The sequence below is a fragment of the Dasypus novemcinctus genome, unplaced genomic scaffold (assembly GCF_030445035.2).
Source record: "Dasypus novemcinctus isolate mDasNov1 unplaced genomic scaffold, mDasNov1.1.hap2 H_5, whole genome shotgun sequence".
In the NCBI taxonomy this organism is placed as follows: Eukaryota; Metazoa; Chordata; class Mammalia; order Cingulata; family Dasypodidae; genus Dasypus; species Dasypus novemcinctus.
This window is the reverse complement of record NW_026688142.1, coordinates 182,749-207,840: the sequence shown is the minus strand read 5'-3', so window position 1 is coordinate 207,840 and position 25,092 is coordinate 182,749. Positions and strand designations below refer to the sequence as shown.

Genomic DNA, 25,092 nt, shown 5'->3' with positions numbered 1-25,092 from the left:
ATATATTTTTAAAAGATACTTAGATTACATAAAAAAAAAAAAAATAAGGGATTCCCATATGTCCCACTCTCCATACCTCCTACTTTTCCCGACGATAACAACTTCTTTCATTAGTGAGGTACATTCATTGCAATTGATTAACACATTTTGGAGCATTGCCACTAAGCATGGATTATAGTTTACATTGTAGTTTATACTCTCTCCCACTCAATTCTGTAGGTTACCTCCCACTGAAGTCTTTTTTTTTTTTTAAGATTTATTTATTTATTTCTCTCCCCTTCCCCACCCCTCCACCCCGGTTGTCTATTCTCTGTGTCTGTTTGCTGGGTCTTCTTCTTTGTCCGCTTCTGTTGTCAGCAGCACGGGAATCTTTGTTTCTTTTTGTTGCGTCAGTTCTCTGTGTGTGCGGCACCATTCCTGGGCAGGCTGCACTCTCTTTCGTGCTGGGTGGCTCTCCTTATCGGGCGCACTCTTTGCGCATGGGGCTCCCCTACACAGGAGACACCCCTGTGTGGCAGAGCACTCCTTGCACGCATCAGCACTGCGCATAGGACAATTCCACACGGGTCAAGGAGGCCCGGGGTTTGAACCACGGACTTCCCATGTGGTAGATGGACGCCTTAACCACTGGGCCAAGTCCGCCGCCCCATTGAAGTCTTGAATCCCTCAAAGTCATCCATGAGAGTTGGAATCAACTTCTTCCAAACTCCTGTTAATGTTGATATATATTTTTTTAAGATTTTATTTATTTATTTATTTCTCTGCCCTGCCCCCCCCACCCCAGTTGTCTGTTCTCTCTGTCTATTGGCTGTGTCTTCTTCTTTGTCTGCTTCTGTTGTTGTCAGCTGCACAGGAATCTGTGTTTCTTTCTGTTGCGTCATCTCGTTGTGTCAGCTCTCCGTGTGGGCAGCGCCATTCTTAGGCAGGCTGCACTTTTTTTCATGCTGGGCGGCTCTCCTTACGGGGTGCACTCCTTGCGCATGGAGCTCCCCTATGTGGGGGACACCCCAGCATGGCACGGCACTCCTTACGTGCATCAGCACTGCACATGGGCCAGCTCCACACAGGTCAAGGAGGCCCGGGGTTTGAACCGCAGACTTCCCATGTGGTAGACAGACACCCTAACCACTGGGCCACGTCCGCTTCCCTAATGTTGATATTTTAACCTCCTCCCATGAATCAGGAATGTTCTTAATGGCATCTAGAATTGTAAATCCATTCTAGAATGTTTTCAAATGACTTTGCCCAGATCCATCAGAGTAATAATTGTCTATGGGAGCTATAGCCTTACAAAATGTATTTTTTAAATAGTAATCAAAATTACTCCTTGATCCATGGGCTGCAGAATGGATGTTATGTTAGCAGGCATGAAAACAACATGAATCACATTGTACATCTCCATCAGAGCTCTTGGGTGACCAGGTGCATTGTCAATGTGTATTCATATTTTGAACGGAATCTGTTTTTCTGAGTAGTAGGTCTCATCAGTGAGCTTAAAATATTCAGTAAACCATGTTGTAAACAGATGGGTTGTCATATAGGCGTTGTTCCATTATAGAGTGCAGGCAGAGTAGATTTAGCATAATTCTTAAGGACCCTAGGATTTTTTGCATGGCAAGTGATCACTGGCTTCAACCTAAAGTCATCAGCTGCATTAGCCCCTAACAAGGAGTCAGCCTGTGCTTTGAAGTTTTGAAACCGAGCATTGACTTCTCTCTAGCTATGAAAGTCCTAGATGACATCTTCTTCCAATAAAAGGCTGTTTCATCAACATTGAAAATCTTTTGTTCAGTGTAGCCATCTTCATCAATTATCTTAGCTAGATTTTCTGGATAACTTGCCGCTTCTGCATCAGCACTTGGAGCCTCCCCTTGCACTTTTATGTCAGGGAAATGGCTTCTTTCCTTAAACCTCATGAGCCAACCTTTGCTGGCTTCAAACTTTTCTGCAGCTTTCTCACCTCTCTCAGCCTTCATAGAACTGAAGAGAGTTAGGGCCTTAGGTGTTGGTTTATGGGAGTGTAGTGGCTGGTTTGATCTATACAGACCACTAAAACTTTCTCCAAATTAGCAGTAAGGCTTTTTCCCTTTCTTATCATCCATGTATTCACTGGAGTAGCACTTTTAATTCCTTCAAGAATGTTTCCTTTGCATTCACAACTTGGCTGTTTGGTTCAAGAGGCCTAACTATTAGCCTATCTCAGCTTTTGACATTCCTTTCTCACTGAGCTTAATCGTTTCTAGTTTGCTTATACTTAAAGTGAGGGACATTCAACTCCTCCTTTCCCTTGAACACTCAGAGGCCATTGTAGGATTAATAGGGCTAATTTCAATATTGTTGTGTCTCAGGGAATTAGGAGGCAAGAGAAGGAGAGACACAGGGAACTGCCAGTTGGTGGAGCAATCAGAACACATACATTTATCGATTAAGTTTGTCATCTTCTATGTACATGGTTCATGATGCCCAAAACAATTACAGTAGTAACCTCAAAGATCACAGATCATCATAACAGATATAATAATAATGAAAAAGGTTGGGATATTGTGAGAATTATGAAAATGTGACATGGAGACATGAAATGAGCACATGCTGTTGGAAAAATGGTGCCAATAGACTTGCTCAACAAAGAGTTGCCACAAACCTTCAATGTGCAAAAAATACAATATCTGCAAGGCAAAGTGTAGTAAAATGAGGTATGCCTGTAGATAGGTAGCCAAATGGTTGCCCTGCCAGTTGTGTGCCTTGTTTCCCGTCATCCTCTCCTCTAAATGAGGGGTTTTGCATAGATGGGCTCTGTTTTTATTTATTGGTTTATTTTGTTTTTGACTTTGGACTTTATGGAAAGTTTCCGTTCTTTAGTGTGCAGTTCAGGAGCTTTTTGCTCCCTTGTCTGTTTGTTCATTGCTTGCTCTTTTGTTTTTGTTCATTGTTTTACTCGTTGTCTGCTCTTTGTTTGTTTTGTTTTTTCTTGTTTGTTCATTGTCTGCTCATGGTTGCTTTTGCTCATTTTCTGCTTGTTTATTTTTGCTCATTGCCTGCTTGTTTTCTTTAGGAGACACTGGGAACCAAACCCAGGACCTCCCAAGTGGGAGACAGTCTCTCAACTGCTTGAGCCACATCCACTCCCAGTTCAGGAGTTTTAACCTGGACAGAAGTACTTCTGCAGCCTGCTGCTTAGTGTAACAGAAGGGGAAGGGGGAGCAGTTGGCCCCAAAGTTCTGAAGCAGCTCTGCAAATTACCTTCAAAATTGCCCTTGTTCCATGTGTTTGTATCCCCAAGCTTGGAATCTCTGTGGATCTGCTCTTCCCTTCTCAATATCTTGCTCATGGGACAGCATCTTGGGTTGTGGTTTCCTCTCTCTTTGTCAGTGTGATCAGATCTGTGTCTATTTTCCAGAAATTCATCATAAGTTCTGGCCTACTTGTTTCCCAGAACTATTGTGGATTTACTCTATTTAAAGTATCTTTTGGGAAGTGAATGTGGCTCAACAGATAGAGCATCTGCCTACCATATGGAGGGTGCAGGGTTCAAACCCAGGGCCTCCTGGCCCATGTAGTGAGCTGGCGCACGCGCGATGCTGCTGCACACAAGGAGTGCCATGCCACACAGGGGTGTTGCCCGCGTCAGGGTGCCCCCTGCACAAGGAGTGGCCCCTGCTCAAGGAGAGCCGCCCCTTGCAAAACCACAGTCTACCCAGGAGTGGCACTGCACACCGAGTGCTGATGCAGCAAAATGACGCAACAAAAAAGAGATGCAGATCCCCAGTGCCGCCTGATGAGACTACAAGTGGACACAGAAGAAAACACAGCGAGTGGACACAGAGAGCAGACAAGGGGCAGGGGGGCAAGGAGGGGAGAAATAAATAAATAAATGTTTAAAAATATACATAAAGTATCTTTGTTTGTCTTTTTAAAGAAATTTGGGGAGGGGAGGGAAGTAGATCGTAGTGCATAGCCCTGTCTTGATCTAATCCTAGAGAGCAGCCTCAATTCTGTGAAAATAGCTTATGCATAGAAATAATGATAGAAGTATACCAAAATGTTAAAGAGCAGTTATTTTGAGGTGGTGACTTTATGCTTGTTTTTAATTCTCTTCTATACTTTCCTGTCTCTTCCTTCACTTTTAATTGTAAAATTTTTTTTTTCAAAATAAAGTAATAGTCCATGGATTCCCATTAATACCTTTGAGAGGATGGAGGACTTTAAATTAGGAACCAGGTATTTATAAACTATAAAAAACTCACCACAGAGCTGTTGATCCTGGTGTTTAAACCAGTGGTCTTCAGACTTGGCAGCTATCCTAATATTCAGATTCCTGCTCCCCTGGTTTTGAACCAGAATCTCTAAGGGAGAGATCAGGAATCTGTTTTATGAGCGCCCCCATGTGTGTTAATTCTTAATTTGTATAAAATTCCTGTTTGGTGTGATGGAAAAATGTTGGTAATGGATGGTGGTGGTGGTAGCACAACATTACAAATGTAATTAACACCACTCAACTGTATATTTGAAAGTGTTTAAAATGGGAAATTTTAGATTGCATATGTTACCAGAATAAAAATTTCAAAAAACCATAGAACTGTACAACACAGTGACCCCTAATGTAAACTGTGGACTACAGTTAATAGTATAATTATAAAAATATTGTTTCATCAATTGTAACAAAGATACCACACTAATGCAAAGTGTTAACGATAGGGAAATCTCTGGGGGTGGGTAGTAATTTGGAAACTCTATACTTTCTGCATGACTTTTCTATAAACCTACAACTTCTCTAATAAATAAATATATATGTGGAGAAAGAGAGAGAGAGAGAGAAATGCTCCCCCAGGTGATCCTGATGATTATTTACATTTGGAAATCACTGCTTTAGCTTATTTGTTTCCAAATGCATTACCTCATACTTACATAAGTGAAAATTCTCTGTCACTTTTCTTCCTACCTTCTTATATTTGCAAGATCTCCCTATAGTTTATCGTCATCAGCTGGGGCATTTAATCCACTGTATACTTGCTCTTCCAGATTATTTATGAAAACAAGGAAAATATAATGAAATTTATTGAAATCTCAGTGTTTAAAATATTTTAAAAGTATTCCGAATGTGCAGAAGGGAAAACTCCCTGACACTACTCCTTTTCATTGAGTGCCCTTTCTTGGGCAAGAAGGCCTCTTAAGAAATTGAGCATATCATATTTTTCATAATGTAATTTTAAAAAATAAATAAATAAATAATTAAAAAAAAAAAAAAAGAAATTGAGCATATAGTCTACATCCAGAGCAATGTCCATTTCTTCCTCTCCTTTAATGTTAGTCTCTAGCCAGTTTCCTTTCCTTGACCAAACAGCCCCAGTCCCATGAGTATTCTAAAGGACAAAAATGCATCTTTGTGTAAAACCTTGTGAAAGGCTTCTTGAAAGCCTACCAACATACCAGCCAGCATTTCACTCGCCATTTATTAAACACAAATATATTTGTCTGCATTTCCATTAATTCTGTTTTCATCAGATTCCAGCAGCTTACATTCAGGAATGTTGACATAATTTGTTGGCAAGTGTGGTGTTATTGGTGAGCTCATGTCCAGGTTCATTGCCTCATCATTTATCCAAACCAGCATCTACTGAGTGGCCTCTGTGCCAAATACTGATTGCACTTTACAGTTTGCAGAACAGGCTTAGTACCACCATCACTGCATCCAGTCTGCCTACAACCCTGGGAAGTAGGCAGCACAGTATTACCATCATGATCCTCATTTTAAAGATGGGGAAATAGAGGCCTGGGTTGCTTAAGTAACTTGTCCAAGGTTGCACAACTCAGCAAGTGTCAGAAGCAGGCCTCAAACCCAAGCCCCTGACCTCAAATCCCACGCACTCATCAAAACACCACACTGCCAACTTCTCACGGTTCTTTTCCCCAGTTTTCCTCTGAAGCCTTTCCCACACCTCTTGCTTTATGGTAAAAGTATGTCTGGTTCTCCTAGTAATCTTATACACATCAATAACTGCAAAAGAACCTGCTGTAAGAATTCTTGCACTTATAATCAGTAACCATTCCGGGAAGAACCGTCAGGTCAGATGGCGCAGCCAGAGAACTTCCAGAACACTGGTGGGCAGGGCGCAGGGTTGCTCCCCCATCTCTCCTCCGATAATGCCCTGGGAATTGGTATTTGTGGAAACTGCAAACGTGTGGACTCCTGGTCACGAGGGCTTGTTTTCCATTTAGTCTCCTGGAGGAGGATTCGGAGGAGGAGGGAGACTTGTGTCGCATCTGTCAGATAGCCGGGGGTTCCCCAACCAACCCCCTCCTGGAGCCTTGTGGCTGTGTGGGAAGCCTGCAGTTTGTTCATCAAGAGTGCCTGAAAAAGTGGCTGAAAGTGAAAATAACATCAGGTAGGTGGGGAAGGAAGAACCAAACGTGCAGCCACATATAATTAATATGAGACACAGTGTGGGCCTCGGGGCCTTGTCAACAGCTCACTGTCCTGGGCCAGGCAGTAACTTGGGGAAACAGGGCCTGGTCCGGTGTGCTCGAGCACAGCTTTGGTAGGCTGTCAGCAGGACTAAAGGCTGTCTTCACTTTATGGGGGGGGGGTGGGGGGGGTGCGGGGGGCGGTGAGTTTAGTTTGGTTTTTCCTAATCTGAAAGAAGAGTCCTGGAATCATCTGCTATTGAACCCGACCCCTGCTTGAGGCCTCAGCAGAGAGGCTAAGCCGGCCCCCCAGAAGGAAGGGTTGGTAGAAATGGGCCGGTGGCTGCACCTCAGCAAGCATCAAGCACACAGCAGGCCTGCCCGGCGCTCCTGAGCACCCGCAGGACGCACACAGGGCTGCTGCTTTCGAGTTTGGTGGGGGGTGGGGGTGGGGAGCCGGTACCTAAGAAACTGAGCAAAGCGGCCTTTTTTTTGCAGTGAAGGGTAGGAAGAGAGAGCTGATCTAATTTTTGAAAACTATTTTAGATAAAGAGATTTCCGTGTGCTGGTTTTGTCAGCTCTCTCTTTAACAGATCTTATAACGGGGTATGAAGCCCCTTCTCAACTCCCTGCGGAGGTTATAACCTAAATATAGCCACATCAGTAGGTCTGCTGTAGTTTTCTTGGCAGAGAACAGAAGGTTTCTTTAAAACAGGAATGAGAGCAACTTTAACAAAAAAAAAACACAACGCGTCAATGCAAAGAGCAAGTCGATTAGAAAAATAGCTGCTGTGTCTTTCAGACCCGCCTCTCTGACAACTTTTACCCCATAGCCAGATCCTGTTTCTTTCCTCTCCCACCCTCTCCTCTTTGGTGATCACTGTTCCGGGCAGCCCAGGAGACCCAGAGCTTTGCCTTGTCCCCAGGGACAGCACACCACTTAATCAGAGGAAGGAGCATGTGGGGTCACACATTCTCTGCCTCATCCCTGAGGCTCTTTTTCTCCCTAGTGTGAGAAATATAGGCTCACTGCCCAAGATCTTTAAATGCAGAATGCCACAGCAAGCAGAGTACGTGGTCCTTCTGGAGGACAAGTGAAATTTTGATTGCTAATGACTCTGCCATACAATGCTTTACCTTACTAGAAATGTGGGCTAATTAAGCATCTCGCAGAGAATATACTCATGAAACGTGATGAAAGTGCTGCTAAAGGCTTGCAAATGCCAATGCTAGTATGTTCAGCAGGATTCGACTGGAAGACACAGGGGACACTGAGTAGCCTAAAGCATTACAAAATGATGCTAAAAAAAAATCAAACAAAATACAGATGCGAGATTGCTTTTTAGCCTTGTCCTTTGAAAGTCTCTAATATTTACTATTTCTGTATATCACTAGTGAGGAAAAATAGACCTGGTGAATAAAACTGCCCAAGCCCTAGTGTCACCAAATAAATGCAGGTAAATAATGAGTCTTCTATTTTCTAATGCATAAAATAAACACCAGTACATCATCGGCCAAAAGGTAGCAACTACACTAAAATGTTTGGCAGAACGTTTGCTTAGATATGCAGTGACTCTTCTTCATCTTCCACTTTTGCACTGGGAAATAGGGTTGTTAGAAGGGGAAAAATAGCTGATGTTGATTGCATTTTTGGAAAAACAACAACAAACACCAGCAGCGAAGGAAGCCTTCTCCTGTTTCTCTTCCCTGGACTGAGCCCAGGCTTAGGGCCTGGCCTTGTGCTACTGTCACTAGTACCCACACATGGCCCCTGGCTGCCTCCCTTTTCTCAGGTGGGAATGTCACTTCGGCAGGAGTAAAGGCAGAATTTTAGGCCTTAGATTGAGGATAGCTTCTTCCATTCTTTTGGTCCTCACTGATTCATTTAGTTGGCCCTGTATTAGGTCTACAAGGGAAAACAACAACAAACAAACCATGGGCCCACTCTTTTGGCAAACACCTGTGTTATAGACTCAGCCTCCATATAGCAAATTCCAATTTTATGAACCATTATTTATATTTGAATTGAAAGCAAGACCTGTTATTTAAAAGTCATGGAAATTTCACTTATATGAAGCTTGCATAGTAATGAGAATGATTACAAAGGAAAATTTTCAGATCTCAGACTCAAGGTCACTTTCTACAGAAGATGACTGGCTTTTAGATGAAGTTCACTGAAGCTCAGAATTCATAACACATACAAGTTTGCTCTCAAAATATCACCTGTCAAAGTGCCAACACAAACAGACCTGGCATTATATGTACCAAATAATTCTCTATCTAATTTAAGGAGCAGATCTAGGTGCCGTGAAAACCTGTGAAATGTGTAAGCAAGGCCTGATGGTCGATCTGGATGACTTGAACTTGAACGAGTTCTACCAGAAGCATCAGCAGTCCCGGGTAAGAAACCCTCTCACCCACCCTGTTTCTGCGGGCTGTAGTCAGTTAGACAGGCGAGGTAGGGCAAACTCACTTTTCCCAAATGAAAGAATGTAGAAGGCCTGTGTGTGGTGTGAGGCTAAGAATGTCCATTTAGCTCACTTCTCTGAGAAGGTCTGTCACTAAATAGGAAAAAAGTCCTGGTCATCATGGGTTGAGTTCACCCTGCTGTCAGGGATAAAAATAGGACGCTTCAGTGGCCAACTGGACACACAGAAGTAGTGAAAAGTCTGGCAAATTCTATGCCAAACTTTGCTGAAATAATTTAAATTTCATAGCAACAGGAACAAAACAACTAATCAGGTTCTTACAGGAAATGGTTCTCAATTTGAATATTAAGTAACTCTGGGGATGTAAGAAACTGCTTTACCCAAGGTTAATAAGCATGTATAGGTGCCTACTGTGTGCTTTTAACACATAGTGAATTAAGTCTCCTGGGGCATTTGGATTGCAATACTAGTATTGTGATAGCATTCATTAACCTTAGGTGGTCAGGTGATTTATGCCAGTGGTTAATCACCCAATTCTGAGGCAACTAATCTCTCATATAAAACTGCACTGCCCAATACAGAAGCCATACGCTAGTTCTAATTGAAACGTGTTATAAGTGTTAAAGACACACTGAATTTCTAAGACTCAGTCAAAAATATATATATATCATTAATAATTTTGTGTTAAATATATACAATATTGAAGAATTAGTCCAAAATAAGAAGTAAATATCACGTTAATAATTTTACATTAATTATGTGTTAAAATTATAATATTTGGGTTTATTGAGTTAACTAAAATATATTAATTTCACCAGTTTTTTACTTTTTTAATGTGGCTACTAGGAATTTTCAAATTATATATGCAGTTCACATTTATGGCTCACATTTCAATTCTATTGAATGGTGCTGATCTAGAAGATGCCTAGCACATAATAAGCAATCGATAAATATTTATCAAATGAAAATAGCCCATCATTACCATGGTGATTTAAGACTGACCTCCCTTATAAGACGATCAGAAGAAATGATTAATAATCCTGGCTGTAAAGCACATCATTTTAAAACTATACAATCATTTAACAACCAAAATGTCACCCTTCAGGGGAGTCACTTCACTTCAGTTTTCAGATCATGAATTTGTATCCAGGCCTCCTTTTGCCAAAAGCACAGCTGAGTCAAAATGGTGCATGTGATTCTGGGCAATTCCACGGTTTGCTTTTTTAAAACTCTAAGGCTGCTAGACAAAGGAGCCCGCCAAAATGATCATAATAAAGGAGATTTGAACAGCTCAATCAACAACATCAACAGGCTTGATACAATGGACCTAATACCACACCAGCCACAAGCATATTCTAGAAAGAACTGTGAAAGTAATTCTGTCAGTCATGGTATGCTCAAAAGGTGTGATTGATGAAAGCTGAATGAAGGGCAAAAATATGGGCAGTAAAAGAAAGGAACAAGGAGTGGTAAAAGAAAAAAAAAAAGGAGTGGTGGAGTACCCTGGCACTAGCAATGTGATCACCTCTCCGTAGGCCTGAAGGGACAAGGGGAGGAAGCTGTAGCTGTAGGAGAGGGACACCCAACAGCCTGTGGCCTTCAAGAGAGAAGGGCAGTCACGGCCACACCTCTCCTCCCACCCCTTGACCTCCTGCCAATGCCTCCCGTTAGCCAAACCCAGCTGGACGGCGGAGAGCAGGTTGCCTACAGAAGGCAGTCTGTTGAAGTCAACCTCTAGGGCACAGAGCAGGGGTAGAAAGTGGATCTGGAGGGGAAAAATAGAAACTACCCACCACAGTAATTATTCTGTGTGGAAGCAGAAAAGATTTCCAATGCGTTTGGATGTGAACTTGACAAACCATCAAAGCCTTTTGAAAATGCCCTTCACTATCACCACAAGTGGAAGCTGGAACGGACAGACTCACCCTGGTGTGACAACAGCGGTCACAAGGGCCAGTGTGCACTATGTATCTACTGATGGAAAGCAGCTGAGGGCGCATACTTTCGCTGAAGTTCTGATTCTTCTGATGGCCGGTTGTGAATTTAATTGTTAAACCTGAGACACAAGGAAAGTGTGACTTAGATGAGTATAGTAGATTAGCTCAAGAGTGAGGTGATTTGTTTAACATAAAGATGTCAGGGGTGAGGTGTGAGGCACACAGGAGCTAACAAGGCAGACACGCTCCTTGTCCTCGCAGACTGTACACCCAGCAGGTTCACCCAAATTCCATCTTTAATTCCTGCCCCTTACAGGGTGATTTGTTCTGTGAAATACCACTTGCATTCGTATTGTTAGCTCACCTTATAATGTCTCAGGGAAGCAGACAGATTAGGGAGCTCCCCGCCTCCCCAACCCCTCGTTTATAAATGGAGTCCCTTTGGTCCTGTATAGTGAAGACTCTTTGCCCAAAGTCATCGCCTTGATGGCCCCTGGCTGTCCGAGTAAGCCCTCTGGGGGCCAGGCCCACTACGTGGTGGGGGCATGCCCCTCGCATCCCTGCTCCTGTGGCAGAGGAGGGTCTCCGCGGGCCCCTGGCCTGACCATGCTCCATCACAGCCAACAGCAGGTGTCCTGGGACATGCGCAGTCACCTACTCACCTTCAGACCTGGGAGAGCTCTCGAAGCCTTGAAGACTTGTTAAAGTGTCCAGTCAAGCTTTCGACTTCTTCTGAGGGATCCTATCGGGAACTTCAGTGGGTAGCACATCTCCGGGTGGAAATGGATAGTAACCAAACAACGGGCGGTGGGGGGAGGGGGTGCAGGAGGAAAGAAAGAAAAACAGCCGCAGGCAGGCAGAGCCCTCCGGAGCCCGCCCCCGATGCTCCCGGGCCTTCTCCCTCTCCAGCCTCACCGCCCCCGCCCTCCACCCCCTTGCCCTGGGTCTGGTGCACGAAGGGAACCGTGGTGGGAGCCCAAGTGCCGTACGGCGGGGTCAGGGGAGGAGCAGGTCAGTCTGAGCTCCAATAAATAACACTCTGATATCTAGTTCCTTTTGCCCTCGCCAAATAAATACTGCAGAACTCTTTCAGATAACAAATTCCTCCCACTTGTAGCTTGGGAGTATAAAGGACGATGACTCTGAGTTGGCTGTCAAACGCCCGCTCGGATTGGTCCACCCGAGCGCCTTTGTGCAGCATCCCAGGCTTTGCAGCGCACGCGGCACACGCAAAGGGCGCACAGAAAAGAGCTCAGCCCCGGAGATTTATGGCGCCATGTGACAGGCTCCCTCCCACAGACCGGAGAAGAGACACAATCTGCTAGAAGTGACTTTTCAAATTATCTGCAGAAACCATTAGTGGATATTTTCCCATCTGCATGCCCCCGGGCCTTATTGAGTCATAAAAAGTAAACGATTTCCCTGCATGCTTTGACAAACCTGATAGTTCCAAGCCATTTTCTAGCTGATTGATTTGCCAGTATGCATCAGAGTGCCTATGAGCCGAAAGGCCGACGGGCGGAGAGAGCTGGAGAGGAAACCAGCAGCAGCTCGCTGAGGGAGCAGCGGCCCAGGAAGACTGAGGGGCGAGGCTCGGCTTGTCTGCAGGAGCTGAGCTGCAACCCCGAAGGCTTCCCAGAGAAGGAGGCTTGTCTGAAACGAGAGGGCAGACACCCGTTCATGGAAAGGCGGGAGGAGGCGATTAAAACAGAAAAAATGAAAACCAACAACTTCCTCTCTCTCCACTCTAGACCAAGGTAAGAAGAGCAAAGAAAACACGGCCACAGACTAAAAATAGGACTGCTAAGGACAGCTGACTTGAGCCTTTAAACGCAGGTCTGGAGGACAGTAGAAGGGCCTTGAGCAGGGACCTTGGGGACCCCCATGGGGCGCCGACTCAGAAGGAAGAGCTGGTTGATGCTAACTTGGGCACTTTTCCTGGCAGCTCTTTTGGCAAGGGAGAGGTGTGAGCTGCACCAACATCTGAGCTACCCCTGATCTAGGGGAATGGGGACAACAGCCCCTGCAGCTCCCTGCGCTGTTGCGAAGGAAGGAAAATGAGACCCTGAAGTGGTCACTGTGTCAAGTCCGAGCTTCGTTTATCCTGGGAAAACAGGGTTACAAGTCTGACCTTTCCCAAGGGCCATGCCCTCTGCGGAGAGCGTTGCCCTGGGGCGGGGTGGCCTCCTGAGCGCCATCTGGCCCTTCCTGGGGCTCCCTAGCCTAGCCGCGGGGATTGGCATGAGCACAGATGCCCTGCAGAGGGGGAGGAGGCACTACTAATGCTGCTAATTCACTGAAGCACATAGTCTGTGAAAGGTCCAAAGGCTGAGGCCTAACAGCACAGCCAAAAGAGCGAGGGCAGAGGAGCCGGGGCCAGCCAGATGGCCACATCCCTCCTGTGTCACACACCTGCTCTGAGCACCGGTGATGCTGCTGGGAAGATGCACAAAAAATTAAACTCAATCCATCCCTCAGGAAAAAGGAGAAACTTTAACAAGTACAAGATACAATATACAAATAAAAATACGGTGTACAAATAAAGACAAAAGCTCAGGAGTCCTGGAGTGAGGCGATGATGGAGGTGGGTAAGGCTCCTCAGGAAGCTTCCCCAAGGAGGTGAAGTCTGTGACTGGAAGTTATGGACACAGCCTGGCAGAAAGGTGGGAGGGGGCATTCAAAATAGATGCATGAAAGCAAGTCCACAGACCAAACCAGAAGCTTGAGCAAGGGCCCTGAGGCCTGGGTGGCCGCCCCTGCCAGGGCAGAATGCTCCCTGAGGACTAAATCATACAGACCAGCAGGAGAGGGTGACCCTGAGGGGAGACCAGCATTCAGCCCAATTCCAAAGGAAGAATCTTCCAGAGCTAAGGTCTGGGGCCCATTCTCTGGGTAAACAAGGGATCTGGGAAAATAAAGCACCCCTGTGGTAACTGTTATACCAGATTCTCCTACTGAAAGCTGGCTGCCCTCCTAAGACAGCGGTCTCCTTGCATTTACACCTCTGCTCAAGATGCCAGTAGCTCCACGTTACACACTGCGTGACATTCAGACTCCTCAGTTCTGCTCAAGATGGTCCCCACCTCACCATCTCGCCAGCCCATGCCGAAAAAAGCGTCTTTAATCCAAAACCAATACCTTCCCCATATACTCCACTCTCCCCACATACTCCAGTGCATAGGGAATCTCATGCAAAACTCTCCGCTGTCTCCTTCCCTAGCCCTTTGCTGGTATTCAGTGCCTCTGCCTGAAAGGCCCTTAGTTCCCCTCACAGCCACCCACTAAAGCCTCTTCCAGCCTGGAAGGGACCGCTCAAAGGCCCCCTCCCCCCCGAGAAGCCTTGCCCCACACTCAACCAATCTCTTTCTTCCCCTTGGCTTCTCCGCTGTAGCCCTTGACACGTCCCGCTTGCCCTGGCTGGTCATGAACAAACTCCCTCCCACATCAGGTGATGGGGTCCCAGCGAGCAGTCGCACAACTTGTTGCCCTCTGTTCCCCACAGCACCCAGCACTAGACTTTCTACGTGTAACTGCTCCCTCAGTGTTACGGAATGGCGCTGAGCCTGGGATCTGGAGCTTTTACAGAGCGTCCTCCTCTGGGAGTAAAACATTCCAGGATGGTTGCCCCCCAGGACAGGCCTTGCCTTGGGGCTTGGGCTCCTGTCCCATTTCTTTTTTTTTCTTTTTCTTTTTCTTTTTTTAAAGATTTATTTTTTATTTCTCTCCCTTCCCTGTCCCCGCCACCCCCCCCCCCCAGTTGTCTGCTCGCTGTGTCCATTCGCTGTGTGTTCTTCTGTGTCTGCTTGGATTCTTGTCAGTGGCACGGGAATCTGTGTTTCTTTTTGTTGCGTCATCTTGCTGCATCAGCTCTCCGTGTGGGCGGCACCATTCCTGGGCAGGCTGCACTTTTTTCGTGCTGGGTGGCTCTCCTTACAGGGCGCACTCCTTGCGCATAGGGCTCCCCTACACGGGGGACGCCCCTGCATGGTGTGGCACTCCTTGCGCGCATCAGTGCTGCGCATGGGCCAGCTTCATCACACAGGTCAGGAGGCCCTGGGTTTGAACCCTGGATCTCCCATGTCGTAGGCGGACGCTCAAATCCGCTTCCTCTGTCCCATTTCTTAACACCTCTCAGTCTTGTCACCCTCCACCCTATGATTTAAATCATGAATATTTTCAAGCTGAACTTAAGAGCTTCCTTTTCCTTATTTAGGCACAAAATGAGCTGATGAATTCGGGCTTGTACCTGGTGCTGCTACTTCACCTCTATGAACAGAGGTTTGCAGAACTCATGAGACTCAACTACAGTCGGGTCACAAGAGAGAGGGTAAGACTGGCTCTAACGTGGCCCTCCCATGGCAGTCCTGAAACCCTTGCAGTGTTGTTTGTCGCATGTGCAATCTGTTGAGGTTCTCACGGTCACTTGGTGGGATATGGGGCTGTCATTGTTAGCACTAAGACTTAGCAGCTGCGGCTTATAGACAGTGACCCTCTGGCTGAAAAGTAAATGATAATTACATAATTGCTTACTATTAAACATGAGTGGTAATTAAATGATCATCACTGGTTGTATAAGTAAGTGGGTCTCCAGGGATATTTGCCCCCCAAAATAGAGGCCAGCAAGAATGCTGGGACTGAGCAAGCATTAGGTTTGGGCATGCCCACTGCCAAGCAGGAAGAGTCCATGGAAACCAGGCACCTTTCTCGAGGAAGAGTTGTTTAAATATTAATAGCAATGAGACCGTAAGAGGGGCCTCTGCGTATTTTGCTTTGGAGTCCAGAGTACATTATGCCAGCGTATGCATGCTGGGGTGTGCATGCCGGCTGGAGGAGACACGCTGCCAAGAAGTGAAGGCGTTCGTGGTACTAGTGTTTGCTGTTAGAAAAGTGTCCACGTGCTTGCGTGGAGTGATCATCTGTGGCTGCCCTTCCTGTAACGAGATCTGAGGGCCCCGGGAGGCTGCATAGTATAGCAGGAAATCCTGGCCCTACTCCTCACTGTTGCCTGCCTGTGGCAAAGTCCACAACCCTCACGGAATCATTCCCATGGAAAAAGAAGATACTGGACTGGCTGACCTCTGAAGTGTCCTCATATACTTGGTCTTTGTCATGTCAGAACCTTGAGCCCCAAGGGACTTCCCTCTTCATTAAATGCCTCTCTGTGGCCATGCCAGGAGAGAGCACTGCCAGGCCCTGCCTTGGTCAGGTCAGGAGCTGGGAGGTTTTTAGTTGTTTGGATCAGAACACTTCTTGAGGCTTGGAACTTGACCTCCGCTCATATTAGAAGGTCATGACTGGAAAGTGAGCCAGTGTGACAGCGGACAGCCAAGCCACCAAAGCAGCCATGAGGCAGTTTTAGTGGTCCTTGCCACCCCACTCCATATAGCTCTATCTTCACTCCTTCTCTTTCTTCTTCTTCTTCCTCTTCTCCTCACTCTCTTTCTCTTTCCTTTATCTGCTGGCACCAGTCCCTGCCTGGGGGTTGCCATCCACTGATTCCAAATGTTCTTTACACAGCAGCAGACCCTGCATGACAGGGGGCTGTTGCAGTCTATTTAGAGTCAACCTATTAAAAAGGCTGGGTTCAAACCTTGCGTTTGTCCTAGGTTTGTCCCTACATGATTTCTGGCTTAAATTCTCCCCTTAGACCCTATGCTCACAATTAAGAAAACAGACTGGGTCTTAGCCAAGATATCTTCTCAGGAATCTCACCCTCTTTTTGACCTGGGCTTGTCCTTCCTTACCTCTTCTATGGTCCTAATGGTGACATAAACTCCTCATAGAAATACATTTAAAGAAAGAAAAGTACAGGAAGCAGGAAATGATCCTTTGTTAACATTTCTGTAACCTCATTTTCATGATTCCACATCTTTTTTAATGAACTTTTTATTGCACATTGAGCTTCAAAGCATTGTGGTTGATTTAGCTTACAGATGGCCCCAATGTCACCGAGCAACATAAGCAAACACGAGAAGACAACAAACAGTCCAACCCAATGGATTGAAACCAAGGCCCTGAAGCATTGGTTTCTGGCTTCCTAGTAAAACTGTCCCAGAGAAAGAGTAGGTTACACTTGGGAGCAAACTAGAAACCAGAGCGGAAGGAAGCAGAAAAGGGTCGGGCAGCACTCTTCTCTCACCACAACCTTCCATGTAATTTCAAAAACCCTAAAATAGATCTTGCCCACTTCAACCACCGAGCAAGAACCATTGCAAATAACCAGCTAAGAGGCACACAGGTAGGAAACGAAATGGCTCTTGGCAAAGTTACACTCTTCTTGATTCAAGTCTCAGAATTTTCTTGTAGGATATGCTCAGAATCTGAGGGTAACATTTAGCAAAATAGAGACCCTCAGTTGGGAGAGAAACTCTCCTTGACTCTTCTTTACCTACCAGAACACTCACATGGGGCTTCTTGGTTGTATCTAATTAAGAGTTCCAGTAATAAATGCTTGTTAATGATGATAATAATCATTCATTCATTCATTCATTCATGCACTGCTCTCTACCACGTGCTGAGATGAGGATCAGGGGAAGTGATGATGATGCCATTTTTTCTCCTTTCTTTGAGGAACTTATGATTAAGCTGGGAGAAGAGACTCACATATTTACAAAACCAGGAAAGTTGGAAAGTGGCACTTGGGCAAGAGAACAGTGAAATTAACAACATAAGATCTTCTCTGGCTGAAGCTTCCTGAGGTTTCCAGGATTCCAAAAGCAAGCGATTTGTCTCCCCAGTGAGGCTGAGAGCTATTTAAAAGCACAGCCAGGACTTTAATACTTTTCTCTTATGTTGGGCACACGATGAGTCCTACATGACTGTTGACTAGGTCTCAGGTACTGTGGGTGCTCAGAGCAGCAAGTGATTGCAAAAGTGCCCAACAACTGCCAAAGAAGGACGTGGCCTGCATGGGGTGGGAACGGGGGTTGTTCTTAACTCCTTGGGCACAGTCCTTTTGTACCCCACAGTCCTCTGGTATCTAGAAAATGCCTGGCACATAGTAGGTGTTCAGTGACTTTTTGGTGCACAAATTGATGAACTAATGAATCAGAACCTAATCTTTCAAGGAGGCAAGTCTTGATTTATGTTTGGAAAAAGTAATAGGACAAATTTGTGGAGAGGAAGTATTCTCAGTAAAGTATTCTCAGTAAAGCTCAAGGTATATTCATTTATTTCAAGATTTACTGTGTGCCTACTATGTGCTAGCTTCTAAACTAGATGCTGGTTGATTAAGACACTCCTTGCCTACAAGGATTTGAGTGAATAGAGAACCATCATGTAACCAAGAATGTGCTGTGTATTATCATAGATGGTGGAGCCAGATACAGAGAAACATAGAGCAGAGTTAGCAATGAACCCCTCCTCCCTCTCCTTCTCTAGGCAGGGGCCTCAGGGACAAAAGCCAATGCTTCTGGGCCTTGCTTTTTCTGTAATTTGGTTGTACTCTTTGCTACCAATCTTCCCGCTGTTTTGGGAGCCTGGTGGCCAACCTGCTTCCATTAACACTCGCCTGATCAAGGGAGGAGATGATGTTTGAACTGAATCTGGGAGAGTTTACAGATAGACAGGGTTGGTTGGGAAGGAAAGGAACTCTGTGCAGTGGGAAGCACACACTTAGAGGCTCAGAGACATGAAAAGGCCTGGCGTGCTTGGGACAAGTCAGGGAGCAGAGTGTGGCCAGGGCCTGGCAGGCAGTGAGCCTGTAGGCATAGGAAGGGACCAGGATATGAAGGGTTTGTCTGGACTCTCCAACAGGTGATCGAGAGCCCCGGACTGGTCAGGAGAGTCCCATTTTTGAAAGATAGCTCAGGCAGCCATGTGGAGGGTAGGCTGGAGGGGGAAGCAGAGAACAGCTGGGAGGCTGTTGGAGTGATACAGGGTAAGGGGACCCATGTGGGGAGCACTGGAGATGGGAAGAACAGGCCAACTTGGGATGGGCACGGGGTTGAGGTACAGCCAAAGGAAGGCATTGAACGTTAATCTCTGCAAGCACCCAGTGGACAGCTGGCCTTTCTTGCTTCAAATTTTCATGGTGGGAGCACCTCCAGAGAACTTAGGACCCCACCAGCCTCAGCTGACCCCACCTGGCTCAACCTTTAGTCTGACAGAGACAGAAGGCTGGCCTTATGAAGGTGCCTCCCTCTGTCCCTTTCAGCGCCCATGTGGATACTCCATTAGTCAGGGCCTGCTCTCCCAAGACCCTCTGGCCTGGGCTTCCTCTGAGCCATAGGTCTTGTCTCTACCACACTCCCTGTTCCCCTCAATGAAATGTACCCGTACCCTGAGACCCCACCCTGCCTGCCCAGGGCAAACCCCCAGACTCCCTGGTGCCTAATTATCAGTAGAAAGAATCCCAGTCACAGAGCTAAAAGGCAAAGGGCCTTCCCTGAATTAGTGTCCAGTCGCCTGGACTTGGCGCCCCTGTTGGCCTTCTGCCCAGGTGTGCTGGTAATGGTGGACACTTCTGGTTAGGTGGAGGGGTAGGGAGTGCAGTCGCTGGCATGGGATGCAAATTGGGTCTTGAAATAGCTTCCAAATCCTACTGGTACATTCAGAGTAGGATTGTGTGACTTTCTCTATACCCCCTCCCCATTCACACCATGTCACACCAAATGTATCCAAACTATGGGAAGCCCAGGCTTGGACCACAGTTGGGAAAGTTTCCAGTACTCACCAAGATGAAGTTTCCTGGTGGAGTGCGGAGAGGTGGTTAGATACTATCACCTGGCCCCGGCCAGCAGCTCAGTCTAGAGCAGGCTGAGATCATCTCCGCAGCCCAGAGACATGAAGGCAGCAGTTACCAGAGTCCTGAGGTATTATTTACCAGGTAATGATACCTGCAACTCTAGAAGAAATTCCAACCCCCACACCAGCCTCCCTGCCCCAGGGGCACGAAAGGGGCTAGAAAGGGGCTCAGGGACTAAAGCTGCCTCCTGCCCAAGCAGTTGCCCCAGTAACAGGGTCCACCACCCCTTGTTTGGTCTCCAGCCTGTCACAAAGCCCCTCTTCTCAGGGGAAGAGCGCCCCATCCCTCCTTCACAGATCCCACACCCTAGTGGCCTGGCACAATGGGCTCCCGCGGAGTACACAGTGTTTCTTATTGTGGCATAAAATGCCATAAAGTCAGAACAAAGAGGGAGCCCAGGGCCTTGATGGGCCTGCTGCTTCCTGCCGGGCAGAGAATACAACTGATTGTTTAAAAGCCAGTGGTGAGGCAAGTGGCCAATTAACACGGCCTTCACCCCCAAGGCCTGTAAATGTGATTCCCTAGTCCGAATGGGATTCTGCTATTCAGATCAATTGCCGAAAGGAAGCAAGTCTGTCCACACTGCCAAATTTAGAAGCCCTGAACAGCGAAGGTGACCTGGGTGATCGCTGCAGCTGTCTTTACAACTAAACTAAGCCCTGCCCATGCCGAGTATCAACATTGTCCTCAGCCCCTATGCCCACTCTCCCTGTCCCTTTAAGGTGATGTAAAGGACACCTAGAACATTCCCGAAACTAGAGAATTATACGTCTGTTCACAGTTGTATTGGAAAACAATTCATTTCTCATTGTCTTCTTTCTCATAGTTGTCAAGAAATTACCCACAACCCAGACCGGAAGAAAATGAAAGTAGGTTTGGGGGTCAGTCTGGCCCTTTTGAGGGTGTTTGTTAATTTGCTTTTTTTTTTTTCTGTTACTGTATTGGACCTAAGACGGTGGAAGGAAGTAATGGCCACCACCCAGAGGCAAATATAACCCCAGAAAGCTTGGGAAACTCTAGCCGCAGAAAACAATCAGGAAGGCCAGTCCAAGTATGCTGAATGCAGAGCAGATAAGAATTTTAATTCATCCTGAAAGCAAGGAAAAGGGCTGACAAAGGGGAAGAGGGTATCAGCAGGCGTAAGATGACTTGCTGCTTGGTTTTTTCCTTTTCTTTGCCCGGATTCTCCAGAGTCCAGTACGTGGTGAGCCCTTCAGGTTTTTTTACTGCCCGGGTCCTCTGGGTTTTTCCTTTCCAAACCCTGGATGGGGGCTGTTTAGCCATTAGGAGACAAATACATTTTCAAGCCAGAGGTTTTATTGGATTTTCTCACCACTCGGCCCTATCAAGTGAGTTTGCTGGATCCAGAGGTTGAACAAGGAAAACAGTTCTGAGAGATGCCCCTCAAAGGAGGCTGGAGGAAAGTCTCCTCCTGTTCACTATCCTCACAGAAAACCCGAGTGGAGAAAATGTGCTTAATGAAAGCAGGCGAGCTTGCAGTCAGACTCAGGAAGAACTTCTCCTTCAGTAGAGGAGAGAATAAACATGGCAGTGAATTGAGGAGGATGTAACAATCTACTCCCAAAGGCTCTTCTGGTGGATTTTGCAACTGCCTTGTCCCCAAGGGTTTAGGACAGTGGTTCCCCTATGGGGAACCTCATCAAAAATACAGATTCCTGGGATCCTCCAAGAGATTCCAATTCAGACGACAGGATGGGGCCCCGCATTTGAGCCGGGTCAGCCTGTTGCAGTCAGTCACCTTTAAGCTTTAGGGACCCCTCCCCCCGCCCCCCCCCCCAGTAGACCTGCTGGAGGAGATGCTGAACCAGCTCAAATCATCACTGGGTGGGGCTCAGATTATGCCCCTGAGAACCCAATTTATTATTCAGGGCATGGCAGTCTGAGAACCCCGGGTGGGGGGGGGGGGGGCGGCCGGGGCGGGAAGGATCATTTTCAGAGACAGTTCACAAAAGGACCTACAGCGTCCCCGTCCTGGGCACGACCGCGTGTGCCCAGCCCAGCCGGGTAAGGGCCCAGCGCCCCCCCCCCCCCCCCGTGCCCTCGCGAGGACCCGGGGGTGCTCCAGGAGCTCCCCAGATTCCCCGGCACAGCTGCTGTTCCCCGCCTCCGGCCGCGGGAAGGGGGGCTGGCGAGGTCTCTAACAGACCTTCGAGGCTCGCCTCTCACCGGTTAAAACGCCTCTGCACCCCGACCCAGTCGCTCAGCGCTGCCAACCGCCTCGCACGTCCCAATCTTGGCCTCCGGCTCGGGGAAGGGCGCGACAGCGAGCCGACCCCAGGCGCGGGGCCCCAGCGGAGGACTCGGGTCACCAGGGGCTCCGGGCGGGGCGCTCCTGGCCGTGCCCCAGCCACCCCCCTCCCCCTCACCCCTCCCCCGGGGTTGCCCCGGCCCTTCCCTGCTCTGGAAACCTGCAGCGGCGGGGCTCGCCCGGGCGTTCGGCGGGCGGCGGCGACCCCTAGTGCCCAGGCGGGCCGTTGCCGCGCCAGCTGCCCCCGTCCTGAGCAAGACGGAGCCTTTTTTCCCAGAGGCCTTGAGCCCGGGCTCCGGGAGGGAATGGAGGCCCCGTGGCCCCAAAGCCCGGGCGATTCCGGGGTGCAGGGGAAGAGCACTCCCTGGGTGGTTCTTAAGAGGGAATTGGCGGCTTCGGTGAGGGAAGGACCCTGCACCGCTGCTGCCTCCCGTGCTGCTACGTGGCACACGGGCCTGTTGCTTGATGGTAACCACTCATTTGCCATCCCTTTTCTGGGAGCCGGGACCACTTCTGAGACCTTCATCCCCAGCCCAAAGCGGGGCACCCAGCCCTCCCCTGGAAATACAGGCCCAGTGCTCCCAGCCCGGCCCGCACCCCCGGCAGGCCCGGGTGGGTACAGCGGAGGCTGAGGAGGGCCCCCTGCAGAGGGACTGACCGACATGCTGGCCTCCTGCCAGAGCCACCATCAAGGCCTGCGCCAGCCCAGCCAGAGGCAGCGCCGCACGCGCCCCGCCCGCCCACGGCGCACCGTCTTGGTCCCCTGGCAGCCTAGCCTGGCTCCCCCGGCTGGCAGCGCTTGTTGAGATGGGCTGCCAGAACCGAGTCACAGCGACCTGCTGCCCTCGCTGGGCTCAGGAAACAGGGACGAGGGAGGCAGAACGTCAGGGCCTCCAGGCGGAATCCCTGCCGGCCTCTCTGGCTCTGTGGTGGCCCTGCCGACCTGCTCCCTGGGCAGCCTCTCCTCTCCTGGGGACCAAGGCTCCACAGAAATGCCCCAAGTCCCTGGGGGGGTGTGCCTGACCACTTGTCAAGTGGCTCCGTGACCCAGCCCTGACAGCTGCTTCCCAGCTGGCGCAAATGACTGTCACCACAGCCAAGCCTGAGGGAGAAGAAGGACACCTCCAGCAGCAGGGCAGGTGCAGACAGGAGCAGGGCAGGTGAGGCCCTCAGGCCAAACCCTGGGTCAGAGCACCTCCTTCTCCGCACAAGTCAGGGCAGCCAGGCTTTGGGGGAAAGAAAACAGTGGGGAGGGCCCAGGGGAGCTTGTGGGGCTGGGGCTTTCTTGAAGCCAAAGGTAGAAGCTGAGGGTCTGCGAAAGGCTGGAGGCTGTCAGCAGCCCCTGTTCCCTGCCCTTCTTCACCAGCCAGAAACTTCCTGTTTTATTTTTTTAAGAGGTACCAGGGATTGAACCCATGACCTCTTACATGGGAAGCAGGCTCTTAACCACTGAACTACACCTGCTCTCCAGAAACTGTTTCTAAATAGTTAGGAAGTACCCACTTAAGCTAATGGGAAAAGAAATATATTCAGAACAAGAGTTTCCCCCCCTCCCAAAAAAATAAAAGATGAACCCAGCTCCAGCTCCTCTACTCGACTGCCATCCACTGCCTCATTGCTCTTCCCCCTCCCATCACATGTCCCTCTGCCTCCATCCATTTGTTCCCTGAAAGACTTCTTAAAATCCTAGGTCAGTCCCCCTCCCTGCCAAGGTAGGAGGTGGGGGGTTGTGTGTGTGCATTATTCTGAAGAGGGGGCTATTTAACCTACAAACTTTGGCTAACACACACTTGGAGGCAGTTTTTGCACCAGACTGTGTGGGATTGCAGAGATGATGGAGATGCTTTCTTTGAGGGGCTTCCAGTCCAGCTGCCTGTGCCAGGCTGGAACCCCAGTGGGCAATCCGGGGATTCCTCAGCCCCCGACGGTGGGGGTCTGGTCCCCAGGCTGCTCTAGGCACTGTAGCCAGGTGTGGGGCCGGGCCGGGGGCAGGGGCTGGCCGTGCTGCTCCACGACGGCTCCCACAGTCTATAAGGCTCTACAGCCTGAAAGAGCTTTTTGCTTTGCAGATTCCGAGTTGGGAGATGGAAATGAAAACACCATTTATCAAAGCAACAGCCGGGTCGTCTAGCGAGGAGGCTGGTCATGGAGCTCAGCGCAGACCTCTCTACCCAGCGGCCTTTTCTATGTCCCCCGTGCCTCCCTTCTTCCTTTTCTTTACTGAAACTGCAACTGGTATGTTCACAGTTACCGCTTCACCTTATACCGCTCTCTGTGGGGTCCAGCTTGGGCATCTAGGGCAGCCACAGAGACCTGTGCAGTCCCAGACAGCATGAGCCTGGGCTTGTTGGGCCCCCAGCGGGCTGCCCTGCTCCTGCCCAGAAGCCCAGAAGCCCAGGGGGACCCAGCGGCCCTGGCAGGCCTGGTGGCCTGGGATCCTCCTGTGAGGGCACTCTGATCAGGCTTCACTCCACCCCGAGTGGAATCGAGCCGTGCATTCAGTAAACTGCCTTTATTCACTCAGCTTCCTTTAGTGAATGTTTCACTCTCTTGGACCAAGTCAGGGCCTCACACTTGGGGAGAAGGAAGCTCATCTCACAGTTCCCACCCTACCTCCACTTCTCTTAACTGCACTCCCCCCCACCACTACTAGAGATGACACAGCCTGGGTCCGTGGGCACAAGCTGCCCTGAGATACCCACTTGGGACCTGTTAGTGACAGAATACACACTTCTCTCCAACTGCCTGTGGGCTCATAGCTCTTCTTGGGCCCAAAGACCAGGTCAGGTGAGCTTGAGGTGAAGATCAGGGACAGTCTAGTGGGAAAAGAAGTGTGTGTATGTGCAGTTGTGTGCTTGTGTGTGAGAGACAAAGATAGGTTTAAAAAAAAAAGATGGAATAAATTACCGATACAGTCAGAAACATGCAAAGGGAAAAACCAGACACAGACTACACTTTGTAAGATTCCATGTGTTTTTAGAAAAGGCAAAAGCATAGAGACAAAAAGCAAATCAGTAGTTGCGTGGGGCTGGGAATTAACTGCAAACGGGTTTGAGAGAACTTTTGGGGACCATGAAGTGTTCTAAAGCTGGTTTGTGGTGATGGTGGCACAACTGGATAATTCTTCTAAACTTCATTGAACTATACACTTAAAATGAACTTTATGGTATACTTGAAAATTATACCTCAATAAAACTTTTTTTAAAATGGAGGGAGGGATGACTCAAATCTACAGATGTGACAGTGATTGAGGCAGTTACCCTGAGACCATCACTGGTTTTACATCAACCAGTCACTTTAAAAAAAAAA

At 48.3% G+C, this 25,092-nt stretch overlaps 1 protein-coding gene and 2 long non-coding RNA genes across 16 annotated transcripts in view; 1 reads left to right on the top strand and 2 right to left on the bottom strand.

Moving 5' to 3' along the window:
* Window positions 1–24,307, top strand: part of LOC101424339 (probable E3 ubiquitin-protein ligase MARCHF10) — an 84,111-nt gene extending 59,804 nt beyond the window's left edge. For 9 of the 13 annotated variants that reach the window (XM_058292500.2, XM_058292501.2, XM_058292499.2 and 6 more), the window contains 4 exons: window positions 6,217–6,383; window positions 8,693–8,802; window positions 14,982–15,095; window positions 23,853–24,307. In XM_058292500.2, the coding sequence (XP_058148483.1) occupies window positions 6,217–6,383; window positions 8,693–8,802; window positions 14,982–15,095; window positions 23,853–24,119 (658 nt within the window). In that variant the 3' untranslated portion in view covers window positions 24,120–24,307. Of the gene's footprint in view, window positions 1–6,216; window positions 6,384–8,692; window positions 8,803–14,981; window positions 15,096–20,340; window positions 20,384–23,852 lie in introns of all 13 variants that reach the window. The other 4 variants (XM_058292508.2, XM_058292510.2, XM_058292509.2 and 1 more) reach the window with 2 other exon arrangements.
* Window positions 6,014–11,601, bottom strand: LOC131277461 (uncharacterized). 2 transcript variants are annotated; one of them, XR_009184631.2, is made up of 3 exons: window positions 11,431–11,601; window positions 10,757–10,887; window positions 6,014–6,361 (listed from the first exon to the last, which is right to left on the bottom strand). It is a non-coding gene; the product is annotated as an uncharacterized lncRNA (long non-coding RNA). The 2 variants fall into 2 exon arrangements; XR_009184632.2 differs by having other exon boundaries at window positions 6,014–6,220.
* LOC131277463 (uncharacterized) lies at window positions 20,567–21,840 on the bottom strand. Its single transcript, XR_009184634.1, has 2 exons — window positions 21,702–21,840; window positions 20,567–20,786 (listed from the first exon to the last, which is right to left on the bottom strand). It is a non-coding gene; the product is annotated as an uncharacterized lncRNA (long non-coding RNA).
* Window positions 24,308–25,092: the final 785 nt, after the last annotated feature.